General features: G+C 49.1%; 7 protein-coding genes across 7 annotated transcripts; 5 read left to right on the top strand and 2 right to left on the bottom strand.

Annotated features, from left to right (window-relative positions):
• Nucleotides 1–655: 655 nt before the first annotated feature.
• N7462_004454 (DEAD/DEAH box helicase) lies at nucleotides 656–2,959 on the top strand (the record flags this gene model as incomplete). The annotated part of the gene is made up of 3 exons (XM_057076180.1): nucleotides 656–1,627; nucleotides 1,679–2,097; nucleotides 2,149–2,959. The coding sequence occupies 3 exons, from the start codon at nucleotides 656–658 to the stop codon at nucleotides 2,957–2,959; spliced, it is 2,202 nt and encodes a 733-aa protein (XP_056935685.1).
• Nucleotides 2,960–3,365: 406 nt separating this feature from the next.
• Nucleotides 3,366–5,519, top strand: N7462_004453 (mRNA decapping enhancer EDC3; the record flags this gene model as incomplete). Its single annotated transcript, XM_057076179.1, has 3 exons — nucleotides 3,366–3,480; nucleotides 3,542–5,212; nucleotides 5,272–5,519. 3 exons carry the CDS (start codon nucleotides 3,366–3,368, stop codon nucleotides 5,517–5,519), a joined length of 2,034 nt encoding a protein of 677 aa, XP_056935684.1.
• Nucleotides 5,520–6,157: 638 nt separating this feature from the next.
• N7462_004452 (PPIL2 family peptidylprolyl isomerase) lies at nucleotides 6,158–8,039 on the top strand (the record flags this gene model as incomplete). Its single annotated transcript, XM_057076178.1, has 3 exons — nucleotides 6,158–6,184; nucleotides 6,269–7,461; nucleotides 7,547–8,039. 3 exons carry the CDS (start codon nucleotides 6,158–6,160, stop codon nucleotides 8,037–8,039), a joined length of 1,713 nt encoding a protein of 570 aa, XP_056935683.1.
• A 1,785-nt stretch (nucleotides 8,040–9,824) lies between these two features.
• Nucleotides 9,825–11,593, top strand: ptcG (type 2C protein phosphatase PTC1; the record flags this gene model as incomplete). Its single annotated transcript, XM_057076177.1, has 4 exons — nucleotides 9,825–9,960; nucleotides 9,987–10,299; nucleotides 10,332–11,082; nucleotides 11,147–11,593. 4 exons carry the CDS (start codon nucleotides 9,825–9,827, stop codon nucleotides 11,591–11,593), a joined length of 1,647 nt encoding a protein of 548 aa, XP_056935682.1.
• A 953-nt stretch (nucleotides 11,594–12,546) lies between these two features.
• On the bottom strand, nucleotides 12,547–13,706 carry N7462_004450 (mitochondrial 54S ribosomal protein mL67; the record flags this gene model as incomplete). Its single annotated transcript, XM_057076176.1, has 2 exons — nucleotides 12,547–13,305; nucleotides 13,425–13,706. 2 exons carry the CDS (start codon nucleotides 13,704–13,706, stop codon nucleotides 12,547–12,549), a joined length of 1,041 nt encoding a protein of 346 aa, XP_056935681.1.
• Nucleotides 13,707–14,042: 336 nt separating this feature from the next.
• N7462_004449 (putative UV radiation resistance protein (UVRAG)) lies at nucleotides 14,043–15,945 on the top strand (the record flags this gene model as incomplete). The annotated part of the gene is made up of 2 exons (XM_057076175.1): nucleotides 14,043–14,123; nucleotides 14,176–15,945. 2 exons carry the CDS (start codon nucleotides 14,043–14,045, stop codon nucleotides 15,943–15,945), a joined length of 1,851 nt encoding a protein of 616 aa, XP_056935680.1.
• A 697-nt stretch (nucleotides 15,946–16,642) lies between these two features.
• N7462_004448 (DUF1993 domain-containing protein) lies at nucleotides 16,643–17,164 on the bottom strand (the record flags this gene model as incomplete). Its single annotated transcript, XM_057076174.1, has 1 exon — nucleotides 16,643–17,164. The coding sequence occupies one exon, from the start codon at nucleotides 17,162–17,164 to the stop codon at nucleotides 16,643–16,645; it is 522 nt and encodes a 173-aa protein (XP_056935679.1).
• Between the last annotated feature and the right edge of the window lie 3,179 nt (nucleotides 17,165–20,343).

The raw sequence follows: 20,343 nt of genomic DNA, 5'->3' as shown, positions 1-20,343 counted from the left end.
ATGTATATAGACATTATTGATATACTGGTTAGAAAATAATAAGCTGTAATCAAGATATAGTGTATATCAACAGTCCTATAGTACAATGGTCGATACACAATGTTATGAACATCATCTATAGATTAAGGAAATTTGGTGCAGTACTTAGTTGATGACGGTTTATATATTGTTCAAGGCCCGATGCGGAATAAGTCGATGAGCATGGAGGGAGCATATGTATCCGGTAGGTACCTACATTATACTATTTGGTAATTGTCTATGGTGTGGACAAAGAATGACAATTTCAATAGCCATCCTAACTGCTCTTCAAAAGCAAATTCTCATCGCTAATTTGGGTTAATGAAAGAACACAAAAAGGTCTTATCTCTATTGATAGAACGCGGCCGCTGGTTGGTTGAGACTCCGACTACATCTTGTCGCTTGTCGGTCGCGGGCGCGGGCGCGTCTCCCGCGCGTTCGGCAGAAAGTTATCGACTCGCCGTCAACACCCGTCACTGTCTGCCCTGCGAGTTTGTTGTTCTTGCTGTATATGCATGCCTCTCGAGTCAGAATACGTCGCACAGAAATAATTCGATCGATCTCTTTGAATTGCGCCAAGAGGCCGTCGGCAATCGCATACTCCTCGGCACCCTGGCCTGTCCCTGAGGAAACCACGATGTTCAAGAAAGCCGTAAAAGACCACCCAGGAGGGGAGACCAAACCTCTTCAGTCCAACTTCCTACGCGCGAACTCGGTCATCCCATCCAAATCCGCACAACCACAGTCAGTCGGTGTAAAGCGGAAAATTGAGATGACGAGTGGGGGAGAGTCGACATTAGGATCCCTCCATAGCACGGTCTACTTTGACGAAAATGACTTCGACGATGACTTGGACCTCGACATTGATGAACCTATACCGTTGAATCTCTCGAGCGCATCGAGCAGCACCAAAGCCCCGAGGCCCGACCTTGTCACGTACCCAACCATCGATCTGACGTCGGACAATACGAACCAATTGAATGCCACTGAAGCCGGCAGGACCCCGGCGGATGTCGCCTATCCGGAGCTGCCACCTGGATCGCAGGAGAAAAATGCGCCAGCAAGCAGTATTCAGTACCCATGGTCTTCTTCTCCTCCCTCCCATTTCCAGCCGCCGCCCGAACCACGCACGTTGCCGTGGCTCAAAGAAGCCAAGAAAGAGCCAAGTCAAGACAGAAAGAGCAGCTTAATAACCCCAAAGCGCTCAAGACCAGCTGAGCCTTGGAATAAGAGTGCAAGCGCTATCAAAGAAGAACAGAAGGAACTTAGGCGAGAATATAAGAAGACTCAAAAAGTTGATGCCGTTCCCAAGCAGAAAGACAACGCGAAAGTTGCCACTGTTTTCCTCAGTGATGAACAAAAGCATGTGCTGGATGCTGTTGTTGATCAGGGAAAGAGTATATTTTTCACCGGTTCAGCAGGTACTGGTAAATCAGTCCTTATGAGGGAGATTATCAAAAAGCTTCGCAACAAATTCAAACGGGAGCCAGATCGTGTGGCCGTCACAGCATCAACAGGCCTGGCTGCCTGCAACATAGAAGGTGTTACGCTTCACAGCTTTGCTGGTATTGGACTTGGTAAAGAGGATGTCCCTATGCTGGTTAAAAAGGTAAGCAATCAGACGCTGAGCCTCATATTCATAGATTCTGACAACCAGTAGATAAAAAAAAACCAGAAGGCACGGAATCGCTGGCTGCGCACGAAAGTTCTCGTGGTTGACGAAGTCTCCATGGTCGATGGCGATTTGTTTGATAAGCTTGAGGAGATTGCACGGCGCATCCGGAATAATGGGCGCGCATTTGGAGGCATCCAGCTTGTTGTTACAGGCGACTTTTTCCAATTACCTCCGGTGCCGGAAGGAAGCAACCGCGAAGCAAAATTTGCGTTCGCCGCGGCCACGTGGAATACTTCAATCCAACACACTATTCTCCTGACACACGTATTTCGTCAGCGAGACCCTGAATTTGCGGCAATGCTCAATGAAATGAGATTGGGTAAAATCAGCCCGCAGACCGTTGACGCTTTCCGGAAGCTCTCTCGACCCCTCGACTTCCACGATGCCCTCGAGGCAACTGAGCTGTATGACACTAGTTCCTTTATATTCTGATAACATCATCTAATGGTTGATAGGTTTCCTACACGCTTCGAGGTTGAAAATGCCAACTCTGCACGAATGAGTCGATTGTCTGGGGAAATGATGACATTCAATGCGATTGATTCTGGAACCATACAGGATGCCCAACACCGAGAGAAGCTCCTATCTAATTGCATGGCGCCGCAAACCATCCACCTCAAGAAAGGGGCCCAGGTGATGTTAATCAAGAACATGGAGGACACACTGGTTAATGGGTCTATTGGACGCGTAGTCGCGTTTATGGATGAAGCAACCTTTGACTACTATCGAGACAATGAAGGAGATTTTGCCGGTGATGGTAACGGTGACGATGAAGATGCCGCTTTGCGCGCGCGTAAAAAGCTGAAGCCCATGGGCCACAAGGAAGGTAGTGTCACAGTGACACGAAAATGGCCATTGGTGTGCTTCGTCCAGCCCGATGGCACAGAAAGACATTTACTTTGCCAACCGGAAGCTTGGAAGATTGAGCTTCCCAACGGCGAGGTCCAAGCCCAGCGTCAACAAGTTCCCTTGATTTTGGCGTGGGCACTGTCAATTCACAAGGCCCAAGGTCAAACACTTCAAAGAGTGAAGGTTGACCTTGGACGGGTCTTTGAGAAGGGACAAGCCTATGTGGCCTTGAGTCGAGCTACCTCACAGGCCGGATTACAGGTTACTCGGTTTGAGCCTCGAAAGGTCATGGTCCACCCTCGAGTGACCGAATTTTACTCCAACCTGGTATCCATCAATCAAGTCATTAAGCCCAAGACTGCTGGTTCTTCGGGTATTGTCGACGACTTCGAAGAGGACTGCTTTGACGCTATATAGGAGCAGCGGGATCATGAAAAGACCTTGTGGATTTCGTGCGGTGATTTTTTCTGAGGCTGCATGTGTATCAATAAAGAAGTATTGACATACCAAGACGCTCATGTCCAAAATTTATCGTCATTTAATAATACCCCTCCATAAACCAGATCAAGCATGAAATTTGCTTCAACGCGAAGTGGTCTCTTTTGATTTAGCTCTCACTTCGTGCTGTCTATAAATTTCCCCCACACTTCTTATCGATAACATATCACACGTGACTTCAACGACACCGAGCAATCGATTAAGCTGTCTGATCTTGCTTTTCCAACAGCAACACCTTTCCTCTAGTTGACCTCACAGTCACTCCTTAAAAGTCCCGCTCTATGCTTGAGCTTTATCCATTCTTTCCTAGTGATAACCAGTGATCATGGCCTCCGAATTCATTGGTTACAACGTGCTTGTGAGCCTGCGGGCACCTCCAGGTGGGAAGCTTCAAGGGCAGGTTGCTGATGTGATCGGGCAGAACTTGCTGCTTCAAAATGGTAGAACACTAGTCTCTCATTTTCTGTTCACTCAATCCTTGACTAATTGTCTCTTATACAGTGACTCTCCTTTGGAGCGGTCAGCAGCTGCCCCATTACTCTGTTGATGCGTCTGCGATTACCGACCTCTCGCTGGAATCGGCCAATTTGGCGCCCCCACAACTTCAAAATACACCGCAAAGAGCTCCAGTACCTGCTGCAGCTGCGCCACAGACTCCTTCTCAACAGCCCCTCGTTGACCCTGCCATCTTAAGCTTTTCGAAGCCCCCCTCGCATCCTGCCAGTCTGGTCGCCCATCCTCAGTTGATAAAGTCAAGTGCACCCCAGCAGGGTCCTACACCTGTTGCTGCATCTTTATCGGAACCATTCAGCAGTCTTGAACTAAATGCGAGCCAACCTCAAGCTGCCATACAAGGAGTCTCACAAGAGAAGGAGCTTCAGGTTGCACAGAACGTGACCACGCCCACCAAACAGAATCCGCGACGCAACCGACGGGGTAACGATGACGGATTTGTGGGCAAGCACGGTGCTGCAGCGAGTACTAATCCCAAGAGTAAAGGTTGGCGCCAAACGGCATTTGTTGAACCGGCAGCTCCAGCAGCTCAAGGATCACCCGAACATGTCGTGCAGCCTGGGGCAAAACTTCGTAAGAAAAAGGCGCGTCGCTCTCGAGTTGAAGATACAAGTGGATGGGCAACCGAAGATGCGACTGATATCCAAGAGCTGGGAGAATTTGATTTCGAAATGAACCTGTCAAAGTTTGACAAGCGACGCGTGTTCGAAGAGATTCGAAATGATGATACCACTGCTGACGAAGATCGTCTGGTGAGCTTCAACCGGAGGGCAAAGCCTGGCACTAACGGTGGGAAGAACCTTCATTGGACTGAAAATGTCCTCGATAGCCCACCGAACAGTGATACTGGTGATGATGTGGAAGAGATTAGCGATGCCAGGCACAGCAGTGAGAATTTTTCTGGGCGTGAACGCTCGCACGCTTCTGGACGCATTCAACCATCTCGCAAGAGTAGCACTATCGTGGCCCAGCCTATGGTTCATCAGATCAGTGCGCTCAGCCGCACTCAACTTAACACCTCTCGGACCACCAGCCCTCGGCCAACACGGTCATCCGGGTCACCAATGGTTGGTCCTAACACTTCTGGTGCCTCCCTGCGCCTGACAACCACTAATCGCAGCTGCCCAACGGTGAGTCCGTTACAGATACTGGAAGTGGAGCAAATTGCTGTGGCCGAGTTTGGATTGTCCGAAGACATCATTACGGAGAATGCTGGACGGGGCATTGCAGAAGCAGCCGTTTCTCTTCTTACCAACGATGCGGCTGCTCCTACAATTCTTATAATTACTGGCAATCACCGCACTGGCGCACGAGCGATCTCGGCTGCCCGACACCTGCGCAATCGTGGTCATCGAGTCACTGTGTGTGTCCTCGGATTGGAGCATGAGATTGAGTTGCTCGAGAACTGCCGCAAACAGCTGGAGATCTTCAGAAAAATCGGAGGACGTGTACTGAAATGGGAAGAACTCTCGACTCGCTTGTCTAGTTCTGATTTGGCCCCTGATCTGGTTATTGATGCCTTGTTCGGCATGCACATTGCCTTTGACGACCTTCGGACTGACGACCAAGCTGTCGCATTTGAGATGATTTCATGGGTCAATCGGAGCGAAGTCGACACACTCTCGGTTGATATTCCATCTGGGATATCAGCCTCAAGTGGTACGTGTTTAATGCCTTGCGAAACTTTGTATACGGATTTGACTGATCACTTCTAACAGGCGACGTCACCATGGTCGAAGGTGGTCGGCTGTGTGTTAACGGATCGTCAGTGGTATGCCTCGGTGCACCGAAAACTGGAATACTTAATGCTCTGAACTCTGGCGAAGGCCAATCCTGGAATGTCACTGTCACCGACATTGGCATACCGCAGATCGTCTGGCGTAAATATGGTACCCGTCGCCGACATGGGATCGATTTTGGGAACCGCTGGGTAGTACCCCTACGATACCATAATCTGATCTCCTAAGAGGATATCCTTGATTTATTTCAATCTTATGCGACCTCACCGGGGGCGTTATAATTTCCCAGGAATTTGAGGGATATTCGAGCGGGCTTGTCCTCCCTTCGGCGTTTTTGCTAGCCATCATATCATTCCCATAGGTGCGATCTGTATATGTATCATTAGCGACTTTCACACCACATTGTCTTATTATGTACTCAATTGCACCTGGTCTCTCAAAAGTGCGTATTTTATGCAATCATTAGACAAATGGGTTTCACATAACGAACCACAGCTCGTGGGTTGGTTTGATCGAGCAGACAGAGTAACCCAGATCAATAAATGAACCACTGACTAGTAGGTTACTCCAATTCGCGAGAACAAGCACAAATAGAGTCAATAAACTGTACTCTTAAAATCTAAGCAGAAATGAACACTTGGAAGGATCGTTGACAGTACAATTGTAAGGGTGACTGGTGATGTATTGGCGGTCTTTGTGACCTGAATATTTAGGTGTCAATTACAATGGCTCTAGTCCAAACCGGGCTAGCTTACCGCGACCTTTCGAGTCCAAAGTGACCGTCGAGCACAAGCTGGAGCTTCAAGCAATATGGGAAAAGGTAAGTTGCAAGAGATACATTTGCAAGAACCAGGTGCTGACATGTATGGCCATAGGAACGGACAAGCTCTATGTATGCGACATCCCCCATAGCTTTTCCTCAATCACCGCCCCTCCATGGCATATCGAAATCCGGCTGACCTTTGCACGAACATAGATCACACACTCTGAGTGGGCATCGGAGGATGCCTTTTCAGCCAGCGCGGGCGCTGGCGTATCCAAATCTCGACGTGGAGGCCCTCATGCCGCGTTCAAGCGCCTACCATTCAATTTCTGCTCCCTCTCCCTCCAGCCGTTTTCGCACCCAGTCTGTACGCCAACTGGCACCATCTTCGACCTGACCAATATCTTACCCTGGATCAAGAAGCATGGGACGAACCCAGTTGATGGATCGCCATTGAAGAATTCCGAACTGATCAAGCTCACCATCGCGAAGAACGAGGATGGCGAGTATGTGGACCCGGTGACCTATAAGGTCTTGACCGATAACACGCACATTGTCGCACTGCGTAATACGGGAAATGTCTTCGCTTGGGACACTGTAGAGCGCCTTAATATCAAGGGCAAGCTCTGGCGTGACCTAGTCACCGATGAAGAATTCAGTCGCAAGGATATCATCACCTTACAGGATCCCCAGAACATCGAATCGCGTAATCTCAGTTCCTTCAACTACCTGAAGGAAGGCGAGACGGAGATTTTAGACCAGCAACAAACATCGGGCAGCGTCAATACCAATGCGCTGGGAAGTTCGGCGAAGATCTTGAAGGCCAAGGAGGCTGTTGCCAAGGCCCGCGCAGATCGGGCGCAACAGCAGGTTGGATCCGCTGCTTCTCAAGCAGTCGCTAAGACCGTGGCTGCAGGTACCGCTGCCTCACAACGTGGGGTTGGCCAGTCTGGGAAACCTACGCCGTACAATGCTGCCCGCCACACAACCGGCAAGGCTGCGGCCTCATTCACCAGTACTGGGTTGACGCCTCATACATCGGCCGAGCTCGCGCTGTTATCCGAAGAGGAGTACATGTTGAAGCGTGGCCGGGTAAAGGGCAAGGGCTATGCACGGATCGTGACCACCTCGGGGCACCTGAATGTGGAACTGTATGCGGAATACGCTCCCAAGGCCGTGTGGAACTTCATCCAACTGGCCAAGAAGGGTTACTACAAGGATGTGACCTTTCACCGCAATATCAAAGGATTCATGATTCAGGGTGGTGATCCCACCGGTACTGGACGAGGTGGCGAGAGCATCTGGGGCAAGTACTTTGCTGATGAGTTTGAGGGGCCGCTGAAGCACGATGGGCGAGGCACGCTGAGCATGGCCAACAAGGGCAAGAATACAAACAGCAGCCAATTGTGAGTCGAGAAATATTGTTGCTATACTCGATGATTGGGGTTCAACTAATCGGTCATCTTTTTTCTTTTTTTTTTTTTCTTCTAGCTTTTTTGCCTACCGTGCCTTGCCTCACCTGGACCGCAAGCACACGGTCTTCGGTCGACTCATCGATGATCCTACTCCTTCATCTACGACCCTCAGCACTCTTGAAACCCTCCCCGTGGAGGCAAATACCAACCGACCCACTTCGGAGATTCGCATCAAGGATGTCACCGTCTTTGTGGATCCGTTTGAGGACTTCTTGGAGCAGAAGCGCTCTGAGGGCACCCAAGGTGCCAATGCTAGCCATGCCGACTCCGACGAGACTCGCCGCGAGGATGATGACCGAGTAACCTGGACGGGGAAGCGTGTTCGTGGCGCTGGTGGCGTGTCGAACGACACCGGGTCCGTCGGGGTTGGAAAATACCTCAAAGCCGCGTTAGCCGACCGGCGCGACGAGGAGGATGAGATTGTGGAGTTTGTGGACGAGCCAGAGCCAGAACCTGCGCGCAAGAAGGCAAAGGGCACCGGCGGTTTTGGAGACTTCAGCTCCTGGTAAATTGCGATTGCCTTCAATGCCTTCATTTATTTTCTTTTCTTCTACCTTCTTGGCGCTTGGGGGGGTCTTGGGGGTTCTTATCCAAAATGTAATTCTTGTACCTTTCTTCCTTTTTTTTCATTCTTTTTTTTTGGCCGTCTGTACTTTCTCATGTTTGAGTATTGAACGCCAAGCGGACCACCTGGTTGGTGCTTGGAGGAGTTCGGGACATCTCATGGATTTGGGGAGGAGGGAGAGGGAAGGGAGATTATCAAACGAGGCAGCGCTTCTCTTCTACAGAGGGATAATTTTGCAACGATCCGTCCTGAGATTGACTCTGCAAATATGAAGTATGGAGGAGGGCATGGAAGTATACGAGAGATTCGCCCCGCCTGGATCAAATGATCCGCACATTAGTATCCGATCGCCAAAGTTTGGCAACCGATCAAGCAGCTACCGTGGACGAGCTTCTCGGAATTGAAAGGAGCTCCGGAAGCAAATAAAAAAAAATAGATAATCAATATGACTAGATCCAATGGCATTCAGACGGGGGCAGAAGGAATTCACCAACTGCTCATTCGAAGTATACGCCCGACGGAGTACTCCAACCGCCATTACTACTCCCCCAGCGACTCCGGCGACTTGTCGTAACCGTGACTAGGTCAAGGGCGAGTCAAGACAATCTGGGTCACTTTCGCCTGGCATCCGTCCCCTTATTCCCAAGATTCTCGGGTGGTCGATAGTGCTTTGCTAGTGTATGTGGCTGCTCGAGGGTCGTTCTAGCGGACCCAGCGATCGGCATGATGAGCAATGTTGAGGCCATCGACGCCAGAAGCAGGCTAGAAAAGGACCATAGAACCCCATGTACGGCGACGTCGTAGCCCGCAGCACTCTAAGCGCCAGCCAAGGGAGTGGTAGTAAGCCCGAGTAAGCTTGTCCAACAACCTCCAACGTTGCTTTTCTTTTGCATCTTTTTCCTCCTCAACAATCCTCCCCACTCCACTCCTCTCCTCCGTTCTTGGCTTTCCTCCGCCCGTCGACGCAACGGGGCGGAGTTAGCACGCCCGTCGTTTTCCTCATCCGGATCGCATCGCTGTTAACCTCCTCCAACTTCCTCTTCTACAACACTTCTCTCATTCCTGCCTTTCTCCTCCCCAATCATCCGTACTTCTTTCCCAAGAGATCTCTTCACCACCAAGCGTTATACTTTGGATATTCGGTAAGCACATTCCTTCTCCGTCGCTGGTACTCCTTGCATCACGCTTCCCCGGGGCTTCCGTGGGGTGGGGGATCGGGGGCCAAGATGAGCGTCCAGATACGCTACAACGGCCTGGTGTCAGACTGGGGTATATGGGGGAGTCTTATATGATCCTCCATCCGAGTCATCGTCCCAATGATTCATCCTTTTCCTCCGAGCGCCTGATCCGCGCCGAAAAGCACTATGCTTCTCGCCCCCCCTCCCCTCTTTGCCCCCAGCTGTCCCCATTGACCTTTGCTTCTCCCATTTATTGTCTTGCGCATTCCTTCCCCGCAAACTTCTCTTTCTTTCTCGTCAGCATTTTGCGACCGTGACCGCCAGATCTCATCCTCATTCCTACGTTTTAGATCGATAGCCTGTGTTTCCGCACTCCACCGACCGCCCCAACCCTACGTCAGTCCGTAGTCTCGTCATCTGCCTTCCTCGTCCCCGCCATCTACAACCCCGTCTCAATCCGCCCTTCCTCATCCTTGTTCACCAGGGATTCAATCAAGCTGGCAGGAAATAAGCGTCGCAGCTTTTCTTCGCAGGGTGGGTTGCTGAACAGAATGTTCAGTGGCTCCTCGAGCCCACCCAAAGACAAGACAGACACCCCCTCCGTACCCGGCATCGATACGACTCCTCCGAGCCTGCAGCCTGAAAACGCCAGCCCTCGCGACAAGAGATTCTCCCCCCGGGCGCTGGGTTTTTCAATCGTCGACAGAGCGAAGACCAAAGCTCCGCCGGCGAGAAGAAACGTCGGAGCAGTACCGTCACCAAGGCGGCCAGCTTCTTCAGCAACGCCAAAAATTCCCTCAGTCTAAACGGCACGCGTGATTCAGCCATAAGTACAAGTCCATCGATTTCAGAGAGTCCGCTCCAGAAGCTAGTGAAAATGGATCCGGCGCTGAGTGTCCCTCAAGGATCGTTCAACAACTCTGCAGGAGAGTCCGTACCCACCGCGCGTTCTTCATTCCGCGTGGGTGTCACAGAGGATCGGAATCGAAAATGCCGCCGCACAATGGAGGATACGCATTCCTACCTGTACAACTTCCTTGGTACTCCTGCACCAACAGCGCCACCGGACATAAATGGGAGCGACCCCCGGGATCCGAGAGGGACTCTGGAGATTCCAACGTGGTAGAAACGGATAATGGCTACTTTGCAATCTTTGATGGACACGCGGGTACCTTCGCAGCCGAGTGGTGTGGCAAGAAGCTTCATTTGATTTTGGAAGAAATCATGCGCCGAAGCCCCCATACTCCTGTCCCCGAACTCCTTGACCAGACATTTACTAGCGTGGATCAACAGCTAGAACGACTCCCACTCAAGAACAGTGGCTGTACGGCGGTCACTGCTGTGCTCCGCTGGGAGGACCGTGTCCCAAGCTCACAATCAGCCACTGGATCGGCTGCCCTCGCCCCCGCAGCGGCCGCGGCCGGGAAGCGCGAATCTACCTTGGAAACCAACAACAATACCCCGACGCAAGAGTCAGCCTCTAACGGGTCTATCCCCAAGCTCCAAGAAAAGGCTATGCGGCAACGGGTGCTGTATACAGCCAACGTGGGTGACGCCCGTATTGTATTATGCCGCAATGGGAAGGCCCTCCGTTTATCATACGACCACAAGGGAAGCGATGAGAATGAAGGGAAGAGGATAACCAACGCTGGCGGGCTGATCCTCAACAACCGCGTCAACGGTGTTCTCGCTGTCACCCGGGCCCTGGGAGATACCTATCTCAAAGACTTGGTGACTGGGCATCCTTACACGACAGAAACGGTCATACAACCTGATGCAGATGAGTTCATCATCCTGGCTTGTGACGGGGTAAGTTCTTTGGTTTTAACTTTTCTCTTGAGAATTACATGAAAGCTAACCCTGCGTTTCGTAGTTATGGGATGTTTGCAGTGACCAGGAAGCAGTCGATCTAATCCGAAACGTACCGGACGCACAGCATGCCTCTAAGATTCTCGTTGATCATGCCCTAGCACGATTCAGTACCGACAATCTCTCTTGTATGGTCATCCGACTGGACTCAAATCGAGTCAAGGATGTCGTGAACAATAAGACAGAGCCGATTGGAGTAGACGGGGATCCAGCGACAAACGTGGCCCACGGCGTGAGCGAGGCCGATAAGATCGTCGAAGGCGCTCGGAAAAGCATGGCCAGTGCAGGTATCAATGATCCAGAGTCCGCCGAGAAAGCTGGCGAGGAGATCCTTCAGAAGATGTCCAACTCCGAGGGAGAGCCGGGACCGGATGAGCTGGTTCATCCACAGAATGACCTTCCGTCTGTGGATATTCTAAGCTCGTCGAACAAGGCTCAGAAGACACAGTAATTGGTTCATGCTCTTATGATTTTATAAGCACCTGTCCACTCGATGTCGCAAGGGGCAACCACCAGATAGAACGCGCACATATGTTTTGTCTCCTTATCGTCTTTGATGCTTCTCGGAGCAACGTGGTCGAGTGTTGGGACTTGAGAGTGCTTCATGTTTTCTTTCCCCTACCCCTTCTTTCTGATTCACATTGCACATGGACGTCAGGCATGACTTGTAGCCACACACCCTGCTTTTTATCTTGTGCCATTTCTTTTTTACGCGGTGTCACCTCGAAGGGATTTGGGCCTGGCTGTCACAATATCCCTTTTATCCGGCATCTTATCTATTGGAACTATCACCTTCCCCACAAGCCTGGGCTGGTGAGATTAAGACTTTGTCCTTCTTACTTTTATCTGTTCTTGAATATTACTTCTACGCTGGGTTGTGTATGTATGGCGAGTTTACTTCACAATGTAAATCGGAATCGAGATCACAATCGCAGTGTGGAATATGGGGTTGTTTGGGGTGACAGTAAAAAAGTGGCCTCGATCTGTTGTGGTCTTTATAGTGAAGCCATGGCTTTCCAACTTACCCTGAAGATAAAGATGGTGTATCAAGTTGAAAGTCTCTAAGCGGCAGGGAAGAGTGAATACTTTGCAAGTATCCTGTAGACTCTTTTCAATCCCTCTCTTGTATATGTTCTGGTATCTTAAGCCAGCAATTTTATTCTTGTTGAAGCATCTTTGCTAATCACTGGAGTGATTGGAAAATTCTAAAAATACAATTTATGCAATAAATAGTTCACAAAAGCCCGGCAAAGGCACATGGATCAAAATACAGAGGTAATCCCCCCCATCCCGTGGGACCAAAATCACGTAGAAGACAGCACCGGGATATCGCTCAATGGTGTCGAGGACACAAGGAAAGACAAGAGAAAGGGCATATGCAACATCTTCACAGCAAGTCGCTGCCTACGCCTTCTTCTCATTGAACTCATGCTCTGTGATGACTTCACCAGAGCTATCATGCTGTCTTTCCGAGCCAATGATGTTGTTGCGCTTGAGCTCCAGCTCGCCGTGTTGAACATACTCTGGCCACGAGCTGGCATTGTTTGCATCATGAACATCTCGCCAGAGAATCTTGACATCCTCTGTTTGGCTCGGGTACACACCTTCCACCTCGCCAATCTTCACTTCCGTTCCGCTGCGGTTGCTCAACTGCTCTTCCAGCGCGGCAATGCGGGCCGCATTTGCCTCAGCCCGCGCAGCCTCGCGCTCACGAGCCTCACGACGGCGGCGGCGCGCAGCCGGAAGCAGGAACCCCCGCTTGTTCTCCTCCAAGAGTCCATTTGCAATCTCTTCTTTTTGAATGGCCAGGACAGCTGCGATATCGGCGACAGAGGTGGCCTTCTGGTCCATGAGGACCCGGGCACGCTCCTTCTTCTCCATCGGGCAGCCAATTCTCTTCTTGTTCATCCTATCGAACTCCTCTGCCTCAGTCGGATCCTTCGGGCGTTTTGCAGCCAGGAATTCTTCGGTCACAGTGATCATCTCCGCCGGTGGAGAGAGCTGGCGTTGCATTGAGAACTCACGAAGCAGCTGGTAGGCTCGCAGCCCGAGTCGCGAGTCGCCGAAGTGAACGGAGTAATACGGAACCCACATATCACGACGAAGCTCAGATGGAACAGTCTTCTTGCCGTGGTAGACCATTTGGCGCAGGACGTTGTTTTTCTAGAGCACGATGGTTGGTTAGAGGCTTGGTGGATAGACGGGAACGAGCCAACACCAGCGGATCAAGGTCCAACAGTGGACAAAAAAGCCTAGACAGGGTACATCACCAAAAGACTCACCTCGAGATATCGGGTCAGGGAGTACACGACCTGCTTCGTGCGGACATTGTGGTAGACAAAAATGTGCTTGCCGTGCGTGATCGCGTTCAGCGCCTTCTGCAACCGCACACCCTCACGCTTCGCGTGCTCCTTGAATGCATTTGAAGCTGTGTGTCGGATCTTGCCCTGGATCGGTGTTTGCGGATCAATCGGCGGGTTTCGTACAAATTTCGTCAAAGTCGAGACTTTGGTCGAGTCCAGTATCTTCTGGATCGGCTTGGTCGCCGCGCTGGTGGAGGCCATTGCGGCCGAAAATTATATGCAGTCGCTCGGAGGGAAGAGTATGAGGGGGTTTGGGCGAAACCTATCGCAAGGGCGAAGGAGAAATCGTAGGTCTAGAGTTTGAGGCTCGCCGGTGTTGATGAGAAGTGAAGACGGAGGTGGATTTTTTGACGGGGCTCCCGTGGTCTTGGCGCCGCCTGCTCTCCGCATCGTCTTATCGTTCAAAGGACCTCTGTCATTTACCGATGAGCGCTGAATCTCTGGAGTCCGCATATTCCCGCGCGTGATGACGATGTCACTGCGCTTGTGCTGCTTTGTTCCAACATAGCGATTACTCCTACCTGCCCAGACGTCGCGATGGACGTCCCAGGTGGCGCGAACGCAGCCACGGGACATGACGCAGGCTCGCGGAGGGAGCGGTCCTGGCTCTATCCATCGGTAAGGCATACACCGAAACGGTAGATCTCAGGACTCTAACAACTTCTTCTAGAATCGCAAACTCAGGCATCTGGATGGGATTTCCGTGCGCAACCTCGTGGTCCAACCCTCTTCGTCTCGAGCGCGCGGTAAGACGATTGATGACGACGATATTCCCAACACGCTCAATTCGCCTTCAAAAATCCTGGCTCAGAATGACACTCGCATCTTACATAGCTCGCGCTCGTTCACAAATCTCAACTCGCGCTTGGGTCAGAATGGCCATGCAGAGAAGAGATCCGAAACGGGCGAGTCGCGCCGTCGCAGCTTGTTGCTGCCTTGGAACGACCCCGACCCCCGAACCCGTCAGATCAGACTGGAGGATATCACAAAGGCCCGAATGGCAGATACATTCTTTTCCATACATTGTGATGATCTCGATGAACCGATCTACATTAGTGAAATAATCAAACAAGCGACCAATCCGAGCTTCCAGTCGTTTGATCTAAACCTTTGTGGGCCCATTGTCACGCGTCGGGATACGTTGACTCTGAAGCTCTGGGCGAAGACAGAAACCATGCAGGAGTATGTTTTGCTAGTTGAACTACAACAACATCTACGCTCATTGCAGTTTTTGGGCAAAACGCTTGAAAGCTTTCACCAACCGCTTCCCGCAAACTGCATTTTGTTCCATTTATCAGATGGTGTTTACACGAATCTGACCGATCTCCCACCCGTGGAGCCACCGATTGATGTTGCCAGCTATCAGGCCACTGCAGACATGGCTGTAGTCTCTACCTCTTCTTACGACGCATTGATGCGATTGGCAAATCTGGACGAGTGCATCCAAGATGCCTTGGCGACACGAGAGAAGTTAGAGACACAAATTGGCGACATTCTCAAGAAAAGCGAGGCTGCATTGACCCTAGAAAGCAACGCTGCCAAGGCGCAGGATCGCCTTATCTCAATCAAACAAGCCATCGCCGCTGAGCGCAAGCAAATTCGAGCCGCGGCGAAGCGCAAGGAAGAGCTTATCGCAAGTATAAAGGCTCGAAAAGACGCCATGGAGAAGGGACGCATGGCGCAAGAAAAAGCTCGAAGCCACCTTCCAGATGCCCAGGACAAACTGTTGAGCAGTGAGCATTTGCTCAATCAAAATGGAGAAGAAAGCAAAGGCCAGATCCGACGCATTGCGGAGGATCTCATGGTGATCTACCCAATTGAACCTATCCCTGACAAGGCATTGGCATTTACCATTGTTGGGCTGCCACTTCCCAACTCTGTTTTTGAAAGCATCGACCGCGAAGAAGTTGCTGCGGCTCTCGGCCATACTGCACATCTCGTCTACTTGCTTTCGTTTTATCTCTCGGTGCCAATTCCCTATCCGATCAGCCCAAACCTCTCAACTTCCTTAATTCAAGACCCAGTATCCCAGGATCTTCCACAACGCACATATCCTCTGTATCCAGTCAGTGTCCATTATCGATTTGAGTACGGCGTCTTCCTTCTCAATAAAAATATCGAATTCCTGCTCAACAAACAGGGAATTCGTGGACTGGACATCCGACACACTCTCCCCAACCTCAAATATCTTCTCTATATCTTGACTGCTGGCACACCAGATATCCCTGCCCGCAAAGCTGGAGGTATTCGGGGATTGTTTGCTGGAAGGCTTACACCGACCTTATCTCGCCGCGGCAGTACAGACAGCGCTGCTTCCGGTGAATTGGTCCAACCACGAAAGGCGATAGACATGGTATCTCGGATGAGTGGGCTTTCCTTGGACGGAACCAAAATATCGCCAGGAGCTTTTGGTCCGCCGCTGTCATCTAGAGTGGCATAGGCGTTTTCTGTGTGAATCATTTGTAGGATAGATAGTAGTTTCCTACTTCTGCCCTAACACTACTCCCGCTTGAAAGGGTGATTTCCTTGGATGGCAGTGCAGGCGATCATTTTTGTGTATATGGAGAGGCGTAAATAGGTTACTATGCTTACTGGTTTTCTTTGACAAGTGAAGGCTTCCTATTCCCACCGCCGTAACTTTCATGAGGGCACTCGGTCAAAGTCACTGGGCAACTAATTACCCTCACATGGTAGACCAGGAAATAGAGTTAGCAGCGATTAAGCACTCAGTAATTATGAGTAGCTTGCTCGCCCATCCTTTCTCAGATTACATATACTTGAAAGAAACTATTAAGTCATCGCCTATTTGTCTGTCATTTGGCCTTACTCTGCGTCGATCAACCTGGGTCCAGTGTTACTGTGCTAATGGCCCATCATCATAGATCACTAACTAGTACAGAATAACTGAAGAAATTTGAATAGACTTATCTCGGTAAGATATTGTTGATAGTCATTAACTATTGATCCAACATCCCTGGTGATGCCAACAACACTACTTGACTTTCAATTATTACTCATAGCTCTACATGTTCGGAGAAGAGTAATAAATCTTAAATTTTGCAAATTTTGATCCTCTGAAACAATTCAGTTTGTCTCCCTGTTGCATTGATGTCTCCATCTTTTCTCCATTTTTCCTCCTACTGGCTCTGAGGGAGATAAGGATTCAGAAAGCTACCTAGATAATCCCTCTTGCCAAGGGGCACGCCTTCCTTTCGCAGGATGGCATAGGCCGTAACAAGATGGAAATAAACATTAGGCATGATGAAAGCTCTGGCATAGTCGTCTAGACGCATGGGGACTGTAACTCCAGGCCCCATACCAATGTCTGCAGAATTCTGTGCGTTGTTGTTGACAATGGTCTCGTCGGTGTCGTTGAGGGCCTTGAGAGCCTTCTCGATGAGTGTGTGGGCATCAGTGAATGAGGAGATATCCATGCTGGACTCTGGGACCGGGCTACCGGTCAATCTGGCAACCATTTTCTCACTCAACTGGACAACAGAAGAGATTTGGAAACTCAATGGCTTCATGTCTTCGCTCAAAGCGGCAGTGATGAAGTTGGCGGCATTGGACTGCTGCTCTCCTTTGCGAAGGATATTGGCAAGGCTAGCGAGAGCTTGCTTGGCGGGCACAATGGATGTATTGTATAGTGACGTAGACATCTTGGAAAGTGAGAAGGTTTGATTGGTAACAATATAGAAGGAATAATATAATAGTGAGCTTGTTGTGAAGTGTGGGGGAGGGGGCTTCAGGTGACGATGAGCAATTTGTTATAGTTATGGCAATATTTCCGCCAGCAGGGGTGGATTTAAATACCCCTGAAAAATTTTCTGAGAGCTTCGCACATATTTAACAATAACTAATCATATTATTAATCATAGCGGGGCACCTGAACAATGTAAGGCTGTAGGATTTCAAACAATTCATGCTAGGAGTTAGTTAAGTTAAAAGGATCTAGATTAGTAATACTACTCGGTAGAACTCCATGGATCGCTACAGATGAACTTTAAGTTATTTGTTCTCTCCTTCCCTGAGGGCAGGCTAGCTAAAAGTTGATCTCAAATATTTGTATTTAACCTTCTCTAGTGTTGCTCTTTGATTGTTGCTTTTAGCTCCCATCATTATAGGGTAGGAGAATGACCTGTTTTGTGTCAGTTTATTCAAGTTCTCTAGTTTGGGAATCGCATGCTCACCGCCACATCTAGGATTACATTTCTCACCACCATCATTTAATAGACTGAACATTATACCTAGGCTGTCTAAAGCTTTGAATCCAGCTTATCGCATCCCCTCAATATTTGTAAAACCTAAAGCTCCTGGCATTTAATTGCTTTAGAATTCGAATTCAACACCCCATGGGGTAAAACTAACATGCTCCGGTGCATATACCAATCGGCTTTCTCACAACATAGCTCAGAATAAGCCTCGTAGACTGCGCCAATGTCTCTGCGAACACTTCATTTATCTTGAGGTCAGAATATATTTATGCAAGACTCAACGACCCTCTCACTGGGCCGTGTTTCATTCGACTAAGTGAGCAAAAGCAGCGAGAGAGGGGAGCGCGCTAGTACAGGAACGGAAGTCAATAATGTAGTTAGAGCCAATTCGGTACATAGGCACTTGCATGGGCGAATAGCAAGTCTATTCTCATGTTCTGAGGCTGAACTTCTAAAATCAATGAAAATGCAATTTAATTTTCCTGATCTTCCAGGCTACCATGTTCATGTTGGGGAAGTATGTTGTTTAGTGTATGAGAACACATATAAATAATCAAGATGATAGCTTCAAATCAGCTTCAGAAACTCCTGTAAAAAATACTAATGAGCTGATTCCTATCGTAAACTTGGCTGAGTAGGATATTCTCTGAGCCCCTTGATTTCGCGACAACGCTAGGCAACGATAAATTAGAGGCCGAAAATGGCGACGCTTGACGCTGTTTTGAGCGTCAATTTTACTATAATTTTAATCACCGAACTTACATATGATCTGTTCCTGCTCACTACTTCGATATACTCCCTGAGAGCTTATGGTTGCTCGGGGTTTCTCGGGGATCTGCTCACCCCTCACTTAGGGTACTTAAAATAGGCAATTAGGGATGTTGTTATGTCCTGTTGTTCATGTTATCCGATGATAGCCATCGACTGCATACCAGCATCGGTCCTTCTGTTAGGCGCTAGACTATATTCAATTAGCTATTTTAATACAAAAAGAGACCTCGACCTATCAACCCGTAGTTCCCGCTGGCTGCATTTCTCTTCGTTCAAAGGCCGTCTAGTGTCTTGTCTAGTTGATCACTAGATTCTAATTAGACATCAGTACTTACTGCTAATTGTATGTTCTTTACCTTTACTGATATCCGTCTCCCTCTTCACTTGCTCTGCTATTTTTCTCCGCTTACAATTACTGCTATTTAAGGTCATATCTATTCCTGATTATTCACGAGAAGAAGAAGTCAAGTTAATAGTCCCGAAAGATATGCATAGAAGAAGCAGTACAAGAATAGTGTGATTCTCGACTTGAAAATCGATGGGAAAATAATATTCCGAGAATTGAAAGGATCACAGCATGTATTCATATGCTCGGCGATGTGGGCCGATGCCGATGGTCTTGCGTGCGGCCGCAGGGCGGTTGCCACCAAAAACTGTCAGGTCGATTTCGGCTTGAGCGGCCGCAACTGCGCTTGGTACAAACCCGATCTAGTTAGCCCCTTGTCATCATCTCCACTTGAATGCATACTTTGTGAGTAGACACAGTGTACATAGGCTGCTTTCCTCTTCTGCGGAGAAATGTATGATCGGTTTGCATATAAAAATATGCACGATCACCGGATTTTGCCCAGTAATACCGGTAAAATCGAAGAAACTGGTAATATCCGAAGAAAATAACACTATTGGATACCATATATACTAGGTGGTCATTATCTCCCAACCTATCGATATACTATCCTTAACTTATAGTAGCTATAGGATCTTATGAATCGTTACATTAAGATAATTTTGGTTTTTTTTTTTTTCCCAAGGGTCAAGAACTGGCAAGTTTACGACCGCACTTTGAGGATCCTTTATACTCATTGTCAGTTTGAAGGCACCTGAACGTCAAGCACTCTTCAATTTCATTGTAATTTGCAAAGTTTGCCTACTATTACTTCATATTTTCGAGTGGGTAATCTTCATATGGAAGTTGCTGTTCCAATTGTACCTAAAAAATTCATTGACACGTAATCTTTCACACCATTCGATACCATCAAGTATGGCATCATGGAAAATCACTTTCAATCAAGATGTTCCGCTAGCTGACTCAATATCATTACAGAAGAGAAATCAAAATCAATGCCTTACACAAGAACTCATCCATCTACAGCAAACCGTGTACCCGTGCTGTGAGAGGCATCATCGGAAAGCAGAAATGCGATAGCTGTTGCGTACTCCTTTCCTTCTCTACATGTTTGGCTGCGATTGTGGCTGCACGGTTTCCTCGGGTTTTTATAGGCAATAGGAGTTTCTATAACTCCGAGTTTCAGCTCATTGACTCTGATGTTTCAAGTTGCCCAGTTGATAGCAGCAACACGGGTCAGGCCCTAGTAGCATGATTGATAACCGAGTAAGCAGCACACTGAGAGAGTTCGCGGTCCGCAAAGACGCTTCCCATATTAACTATGTTCCCGCCGCTGGCTTTGTCGACAGCTACAAGCTGAGTTTTCATGCAGCAGAAGAGCGACGATAGATTGATAGCAATTATCTGGTCTGAAGCTTCTGTTGGACAGGTCTGTGATTTGACAATTATCGCTGGAGACACTGGTATTGTTGACAGCGTAGTGGAAAGCCCCAATTTTGTTCACAGC

This window comes from Penicillium macrosclerotiorum, assembly GCF_028827735.1.
Source record: "Penicillium macrosclerotiorum strain IBT 26536 chromosome Unknown utg000003l_segment0_segment0, whole genome shotgun sequence".
Taxonomy (NCBI): Eukaryota; Fungi; Ascomycota; class Eurotiomycetes; order Eurotiales; family Aspergillaceae; genus Penicillium; species Penicillium macrosclerotiorum.
This window is presented reverse-complemented; position numbering and strand designations above follow the sequence as displayed.